This window comes from Bison bison, unplaced genomic scaffold (assembly GCF_000754665.1).
Source record: "Bison bison bison isolate TAMUID 2011002044 unplaced genomic scaffold, Bison_UMD1.0 scf7180017864036, whole genome shotgun sequence".
Lineage (NCBI taxonomy): Eukaryota > Metazoa > Chordata > Mammalia > Artiodactyla > Bovidae > Bison > Bison bison.
Genome location: NW_011494608.1, coordinates 5,726,976 through 5,735,704, shown reverse-complemented (window position 1 = coordinate 5,735,704; position 8,729 = coordinate 5,726,976). Strand labels below are relative to the sequence as shown.

The window sequence follows — 8,729 nt, the reverse complement described above, 5'->3', positions numbered from 1 at the left end:
CCTTTCTGCCCCTGCTCTGTGGCCCCAGCCACACGACCACTCGCTGTTTTTTGAATGTGACCCCTTGTTCCAGTCTCAGGGCTCTGCTCTGGGTGAGTGACCGACTGCAGCAGTCTCCTGGCTCTTAGGGGAGCAGGGCCCCACCCAGCAGGCACTTGTGGTGTGAATATGAATCTTTGATGTTCTAGTTCTAGTCTGTGATTCCGAGAGACAGCTCTGGCCTCCTGACTGCTCCTCTGCCCTGGAGAAGATGCCAGAGAGGCTGGGAGCAGGGGGTGGGTGGACCTCGTGGTTGAGTAGTGGCGGAGCTGGTCCTGGGCATCTCCCGCACATGCCAGCGAGTAGTGCCCATCTGCCAGGGGACACTCCCTTTGATCTCTTGGAGATGGGGGGCTTGGGTCCTGTTCACATCAGAGTCTCAGGGGTCTCTCAATGGTGGGGAGGCCACTTTCCAGGCCCCTTCCCCCGGGTGGACCTGGGCCCATCATTACAGAGTTAACAAGGTTTGTCTCCTGGGCATTGTAGGAGTCTCTGGCTGTTCTTTTTGGGTCTCGTTCAGTTCAGTTCAGTCACTCAGTCGTGTCCAACTCTTTGTGACCCCATGGACTGCAGTACGCCAGGCTTCCCTGTCCATCACCAACTCCCAGAGCCTACTCAAACTCACGTCCATCGAATCAGTCATGCTATCCAACCATCTTAGCCTCTGTCGTCCCCTTCTCCTCCTGCCTTCAGTCTTCCCCAGCATCAGGGTCTTTTCGAATGAGTCAGTTGGCCACACTGTGGCCAAAGTATTGGCGTTTCAGCTTCAGCATCAGTCCTTCCAATCAACACCCAGAACTGATCTCCTTTAGGATGGACTGGTTGGATCTACTTGCAGTCCAAGGGACTCTCAAGAGTCTTATCCAACACCACAGTTCAAAAGCATCAATTCTTTGGTGTTCAGCTTTCTTTAGGGTCCATCTCTCACATCCATACATGACCACTGGAAAAACCATAGCCTTGACTAGATGGACCTTTGTTGACAAAGTAATGTCTCTGCTTTTTAATATGTTGTCTAGGTTGCTCATAGCTTTTCTTCCAAGGAGCAAGCGTCTTTTAATTTCATGGCTGCAGTCACCATGTGCAGTGATTTTGGAGCCCCCAAAAATAAAGTCTCTCACTGTTTCCACTGTTTCTCCATCTATTTGCCATGAAGTGATGGGCAAGATGCCATGATCTTAGTTTTCTGAATGTTGAGTTTTAAGCCAGACTTTTAACTCTTCTCTTTCACTTTCGTCAAGAGGCTCTTCAGTTCCTTTTGCTTTCTTCCATAAGGGTGGTGCCATCTGTATATCTGAGGTTATTGATATTGGGTCTCATTAGGGTTGATGGTAAGTTTTCTCCCTAAAGGACGTTTTAGGAAACTTTTACCCATTTTGTGTACAGAAGCTTCTTAAGGTGATCTGGGGGACTGGAGACATGAGACTACTTCTGAGGACCAGCAGCATGATCTGTGGGGCCTCATGCAGAAGGAAGATGTGGGGCCCCTTTGTTCAAACATTAGGAAGACTCTGGAGACAGAGAAGGCCCTAAACAGAACGTGGGCCCCCCTGAGTCGGGCGCCATATGGCTGCTAGGTCCCAGCCCTCGAAGCTGGCGTTTCCTCCTTTCCTCTCTAATCTTTAGAAACTGCTGAGGCTTCCTTTTATGAAAAGAGTACTCTGTACTTGCTGCAGAGGGTTTTCACCTCATCCAGTGATGCAGGTGTCGTGTTCCCAATTTATCGATGAGAAAATTAAGATTGAGTGAATGTACATTGCTGCCCTAGGTCGGGAAGGAAGTGGCAGAGCTCAGGCTTTGTCCATGGTTTATGACTCAAAGCCCAGAGATATTTTCCTTTATTTATTTTTTATTTTTTTGGCCACACTGCGTGGCTTATGGGATCTCAGTTCCCCGACCAGGGATTGAACCCACACCCCTGGCAGTGAACTGTGGAGTCCTAACCACTGGACTGCCAGGGAATTCCCAGGGATTTCCTGGGAATTTTCCAGGAAAAAAAAAAAGTTTTTCCTTGAAGACAGTGAGAAGTTACTCTGAGCTGGGGATAAATTCAGTGGATGATGCAGGATTTTTTCCTGGATATAACAGAAACTTCAGCCAAAATGCATGTTATTTGTTGGAGACCCATGGGTAGGAAAGTGTAATTTATATTCCGTGGCTTCTAATACCTTTCTGGCAATTGACTCAGCAGCAAGTACCTGCCTGCAGGTTTGAAGAATCACATGTCTTTAACCCAAAATCCCCATCTCTATAAATGAATCTCTGTCTGTAACTGGGGGGAGTTATCCCAGTGAGGACACAGAGTATTAGAGGGGAAGAAACCCTGGAGGCCGCTCCTGGGACCATTTTCCACGCTAACGTGGAGTAATTTACCAGTCTTTCCATCTAAACTCCACGCGCAGTGATGGCTGCGCACCTCCTAAGCGTGAGCACAGAGAGGTGACGGGTTTTGTGCCAGGACTTGGCATGGCCGGGCTTCGTGCCCAAGGTTGGCAGCTGCCTGGGAGGATGGACAGGCGGGAGCCGTCGCATGGCCTCGGTCAGTTGCCTGGCCTCCCCGGGCTGCAGTTGCGCTCTCTGCGGGGAGGGGGCGCTAGAAGCCCACTGCACGGCCTCCTCAGGGGTTGAGGGAGCCGCTAACACCACAGCATCCAGTGCTGTTCACTCAAGGCTCTGAGCAGCGTCGTGTGCGCTGTCCAAGGTGCTGGGGGTACAGTGAGAAATCAGGAGTGCCCTCTGCCAGATGGGTCCAGCCAGCGTGGTGGAAAGAGATGAGCTTGTCGACAGAAGCCCCCGAAAGAGGCTGTTAGTCCACAGCTGAGACCTGCCCGGGGGCCGTGTAGCACTGTAGGGGGGCCTGAGACAGAGGGGTGTTTAATAGCCTCCAGGGCTGGTCCTTTCCGAGGTTTCTGGGACAGACTGTAGCATGTCCTCTGGCACGCTAAGACCCGGGAAGGAGATGATCTCTTGTCAGACATTAAAACTGTTCCTCTAATAAAGATTTATCTTAGGTTTACCTTTAGCGACTCTGACTGTGTGAGTATAAACGATTCCTTTCAGCGCCCCAGGAAAATGAATTTTAAAATGATGGTCATTTGACCATGACAGAGAAGACAAACAGCTCCTTCACTATCAGGCAGCAACCTGTTAAAACAAATGACGTTTTCCTCGGCTGTGAGGAAGGGCTGGGTGCTGACCGCTGAGGCAGTGATGTGCTCGGGGTGCTGCTGAAGGCGGGTTGGGAGCCCTGTGCCCTGCAGCAGGAGTTCTCAGCCTGAGGCGGCTGAGGAGAGCTGGGTTTCTGGAGCCAGCGGGGAATAGCAGTGTGAGAGCAGCCAAGTCTGTGGGGCCAGGCAGACGGGAGGTGGGCCCGGCGGCCTCATTTGTCAGGGCCGTGAATGATGGATGGTTCAGCCTGTCCGTGTCCTTGTTGGTGGATGAGGATGATCTGTGCCCTGCTGACCACTGCACCGTGTTGTTAAGACCGCATACAGGCACCTGCTTGCACAGGCATTTTAAAAGCCAGCTCGCCTGGTGGGCTGCTTCTTCACTGTGTGCAGTTTCAGGATGCCACAGGTTTGGCGCAGCCTCTCTTAGTCTCTGTGCGAGGGCCTGGTGCAAAGTGTTTGGTGGAAAATGGTGTCTTTATGAAAGCCTATGAAGCTGAAGAATGCTGGTCAGTAAATCTTAGTGTCTACTCTAGGAGAAGGCCTTTATCCACCACTGTCCATTCTAGACACTTCTCTGAGTTCAGAGACCTGGCTTGAATCCCTGCCACACCACTTCCTGGCTGTGTGATTCCCAGCACATTTGTTAACCTGCTTGGACCTTGGTCCCTGCCTTGTAACAATGGGATTGTGGTACCTCCCTCACCAGGGCATGATGCGGAGTCAGAGACAGCCTTCCAAGGGCTGGACAGTGGCTCCTGCCCTGTAGCTCGCTTAGTTGTCAAGTCCCTTCTGAATTGCCCCGTGGAGTATCTCAAAGGGAGGAGAGGGCAGTGGAGTGGGGGTGGGGACTGCACACAGATGACCACCGACTTTGTGGCTTAAAGAGCACAAATGCATTTTTCTCACTGTTTGCATCACGAGTGCAGCCTGTGTTAGCGTGGGCCTCTGCTCAGGGTCTTGCAGGCTGAGATCCAGGTCTCAGCTGGGGCTGTGTTCTCATCGGGAGGCTCGACTGGGCAGGGTCTGTTTCTCAGCTCCCTCGGGTTCTTGGTTCCTTGGGATTGTGGGGCTGAGGTCCCCATCCACCTGCTGGGTGTCACCTGGACCACTTTCAGGTCATCACAGCTGCTCTCAGACCCTGGCCACCAGGCCTCCTCCACACACCTGCTCACGTGTTGAGTCTTCTCACTCAGGGTGAGCAGGTTCCCTTCCAGGGCTCTTCTGAGAAGACCAGGTTCTCCTGGGATAATCTCCCTTGGGTTAACTCAAAGCCCACTGCTTTGAAGGCTTGGGGGCCCTCGTCACATATGAAAACCTCCTCCCCCTTTGTTACAGAACATAACCGATCCTTGTGTTCACACTTGGGGAAGAGGATTAGACAGCATATACACCAGGGGTCAGGGGTCCTGGGGGTCATCTCAGAATTCTACTTCCTGTACGTGCTGAGCTGCAGCTGGCCCGGGAGTGGTCAGGGAGGAGGCGCCACCGTCTGGTCTCACAGACTTCAGGAGGGGAGAGAGGAACCACACTCTGTGCCACTTAGAGTTGGCCACGGTGCCGTCTTCCTGAGTGCCAGCCTCTGGGCCTGAGAAGGCCTGTGTGACGAGTGGTGGCGCTCCACTGGGAGCTGTGCCGTCCGGTTACTGCCAGGTTCGGGAAGCTGCGTTTGGCACCAGCAAGAGAAGCATCAGTCACAGGCCGTCCAGGTGGCAGTGACAACAGGCTCGGCTTTGGAGAAAGCCAGCAGCAGTGTAGCTTTAAACTGCGTCTCTCAAGATGGCCATGATGCCACTGCTTCGTTGGGAAGTAGCCAGAGGAGTGATCTGAAGCCACGGGAAGCGTGCAAGAACACCAGCTAACACATGGACTCCTCTGTGTGTGTGTATTTCTAGATTTCCAGTGGGTTCAAGGAGACGTGTGTGAAGTGCAGCTGATGGTGTATAACCCGATGCCGTTCGAGCTCCGAGTTGAAAACATGGTGCGTATCACCACTCACTTGCCCCTTTTGGCTAAACATCAGTTCACTATTGATACGTGTTTCTTAGTATTTGAGTCATACTTCTTATGATATCTCTCTGTTTTTAAGATTTGTTTTGCCAAAGATTATAATCTTTTTGTGAATGAAGACCGCGTCCTGCATTCCCGTGTGTTTAGTGCTCGGTCCTCAGTACGTCTGTGAATCAGTGAACAAAAGATATCTCAGATTTGAATACACACAGACCTGAGTTGACTGAATGAAATATTTGAAATAATCATGTTGAAATTCGTATGAGATTAGCGAGGTTACAAAGTCTGTAGTGTGCCCCCCACTCAACCTTACTGCTGCTTCACTGCTCAAGATGACAAGATGACCAAGGCCTCTTTATTTGTAAGGGAATAAACGACTGCAGCACTAATATGAAATCTGCCTCGGGTTTGAAATCAGGTGTTCAGGCTGTGTGTCTGTGCACAGTGTTAAGTACCCGCTCTGCAATGGTGTCTGCTGAAACTCCTCCCCTAGTTCTGCAGTCGGGGAAAGGAGGTTTGTGTGGTTCTCCTCGCTGGACCTTGTGTTCCCAGAGGAGAGCCCTGCATGCACTAGGTGGATTCCAGTCCTGCAAGTCTTCTCCGTGCTTAATCATTGTGTGGGACCCCTTTGTTACTTCCCTGTGATATGTGAAGGGTGCTGTTAGCCAGGTGATGCTTTCCTCTTGGGTTTTATGACTCGTGTTCAGAGCTTGCCGAGTGCCTAGGCCACGTGTCAGGCCAGGCCTCTGCCCCGTGGTCAGGGTGCAGGAGGGGCTGTGGGACCCACATGGAGGGTCGGGGAGGCCCCGCTGAGGACACAGGATGAGTGGGAGCTCGCAGGCAGACTGGTAGTTACTTAAGATGATGTTTGGGCCTCTGGCATGAGGCATGGTTTTTCCACGTTCCTTGGAGCTCTTAGAAATTCAGCTGAGGATTGAGTGGGCAACCTGAGGTCCCCCCATATGAGAGCCACCTATTAGGATGAGCATTCCCTCCTCCTCCTTTTGCACAAGAACATGCCAGCCTTGGGGCTTAGCTCTTGGTCAGGCCTTGCAGTGGCTTTGTCTCCTGGCCTAAGCCAGGAATAACATTGAGAGTTGTTCAGAGAATTTTCCCTAAAGTGGTTAAAGTATCATATGCCTATTGTTTCTTATACATTTTTTTTTTAGGTTTAATTTTAACTGGTTGAAAAGTAATAGCTGCATGTGGGACTTCCCTGGTGGTCCAGTGGTTAAGAATTTGCCTTGCAATGCAGGGGATATAGGTTCAATCCCTGGTCAGGAAATGAAGATGCCAACTAAGTCCCTGCTCCACAACTGGAGTCCATGTGCCACAACAAAGTCCTGACACAGACAGATAAATTAATTTTAAAAAGTAATATGTACTTTTATCAAAAAATGAGGAAGAACAAAGAATAAAATTTACCACTAGGAGATAGCCCACAAATCATGTTCAGAATTAAAGAATCACATTACGAAATGTTTCAAGCGTGGGAAACGGCACAGGGAAGAGCCGCACCTCATGCATGCACCGTCACGTTTAAAAGAAGTCAAATGTGAGTGTGTTTTGCCTGGGGACAAGAGCCACCTAATTGTTTCTCCGCTTCCATTCTTGGCCACCTTGTTGTCTGTTTCTCACGTAGTTAGATCATTTCAAGCTCCTGCCCAGACTCTGGGCACAGGTGTGCTCTTTGTCACTAAGGGAGCCTTGCTTCTGGGTGCTTTCTGCAGACAGAAACAGTGTGCATGCATGCACACATGGGCACGTGCTCATGCGTACCTACCACACGCATCCACACGTGTGTTTACATACATGTATGGAAACTCTGGGCGCAGGTGTGCTCTTTGTCACTAAGGGAGCCTTGCTTCTGGGTGCTTTCTGCAGACAGAGTTAGAAACAGTGGGCATGCACGCACACATGGGCACGTGCTCACGCGTACCTACCACATGCATCTGCACATGTGTGTACATACATGTACGTGTGCCCAAGTGCGCACACACACAGATGCAGACTTCACAGATCCCGACCTTGCAGTCATCACTTCAGGTCCGCTCCATCTCCAGAGGGCTCTCCTCGCCTCCTTCCACATCCGTGTCCTTGCCTCCCCCGTGAGAACGTGGCTCAGGGCAGCACCAGCGTCCCCTCACCTGCCCGCTCCTGGGATGGACTGTGGCACTCCCTCCTTCATGTAGGTCTTCTTTGCCCCTTTGCCATCTTCTGCAGGCTTCAGGGCAGGACTCTCACACCTCTCGGTAGGCTCACTCCAACATAGGGGGTGTTTTTGATCCCTTGTTAATGGTACTTAAAAAAAAGTATTTCTTTCTTTCTTTATTTGGCTATGCTACGTCTTAGTTTTGGAATGTGGGATCTAGTTCCTTGACCAGGGATCGAACCTGGGCCCCCTTCATTCTGAGTCTTAGCCACCGGACCAGCAGGGAAGCTCCCTGTTCGTGGTATTTTTACTGTTTTGTTTTATCATATGCTTATTGCTTGGTTATGGAGACACTTCTGCTTTGTAAATGCTGACTTTGTTACCGGGCTAAATGCTGTTGTTAGTTCAGGTTTCCTCGTAGGCACCACAGGCTTTTCTGCAGCTTTTGCATGTAGGTGATTGTCTCCATGCTGTTTCTTCTCTTGGCTGTCGTGCTGGCCGGGGCCTCCGTCACAGTGCCGAGGAGAGGGCCCGAGCGCTGGGAGGCCCTGCAGTCACGGGTGGCTCCCAGAGGCCACACAGCCTGTCTCCTCCACCATCAAGTGCAGGGCCCGGCTCTTAGAGAGATGGACTGATGGTTCACAGACGCACTGGAAGAAGACTCACTGATTCGCTTCCATGTGTCATATTCTTTTCATTTTGTTTGTAAGCAGGATATTTCATTTGTTCTTTCTGTTTATGTTCCAACTTGGTAAAACGGCAAAGCAGCACACACATTCATACTGTGTCAAGCGGGGCTAGTATTACAGATGGAATTGTTCAGGCGCCCCTGGGGCTGCCCCTTTCAAGACTGTTTTGTAACCACGCTTCTAGGCCATCATTTGTTCACGTCACTAAGGAGTCTTTGTCTTCTGAGTCCCGGGCGTTCCTGCTGGCTGAGCGGGGGCTTTGGGTCAGGGTGGGGGCCGCGCTCACATGTCTCCTGCCGCCCGCCGCAGGGGCTGCTCACGAGTGGAGTGGAGTTCGAGTCTCTCCCAGCGGCACTGTCCCTCCCGGCCGAGTCTGGTCTTTACCCGGTGACGCTCGTCGGGGTCCCGCAGACGACGGGGACGATCACTGTGAACGGTAAGGACAGCGCCTTTCTGGCTGTGGTTCTGGGGGCCTCGGACTCCTGTGCCACCACGGACAGTTCGCTGCAGACGAACCGCGCAGAGGGCGCAGGATGTGGGGTCAGCTGCTGTGCACCGGTCTGTCTTTCCCAGACCACAGGCGCGCTCCGAGTTTCTCCCCCTGGGGCTACGGCCCTGCCACCCTTCTCTCCTCTCCTTCCATCTCCGCCTACTGCCTCGGGCAGTCCGTCT

At 51.8% G+C, this 8,729-nt stretch overlaps 1 protein-coding gene across 4 annotated transcripts in view; it reads left to right on the top strand.

Annotated features, from left to right (window-relative positions):
* The window catches only part of TRAPPC9 (trafficking protein particle complex 9), a 390,359-nt gene that overhangs the window by 85,540 nt on the left and 296,090 nt on the right, over positions 1 to 8,729 (top strand). For all 4 annotated transcript variants that reach the window (XM_010834790.1, XM_010834791.1, XM_010834789.1 and 1 more), the window contains 2 exons: positions 5,102 to 5,187; positions 8,367 to 8,493. In XM_010834790.1, the coding sequence (XP_010833092.1) occupies positions 5,102 to 5,187; positions 8,367 to 8,493 (213 nt within the window). The remainder of the gene's footprint in view (positions 1 to 5,101; positions 5,188 to 8,366; positions 8,494 to 8,729) is intronic.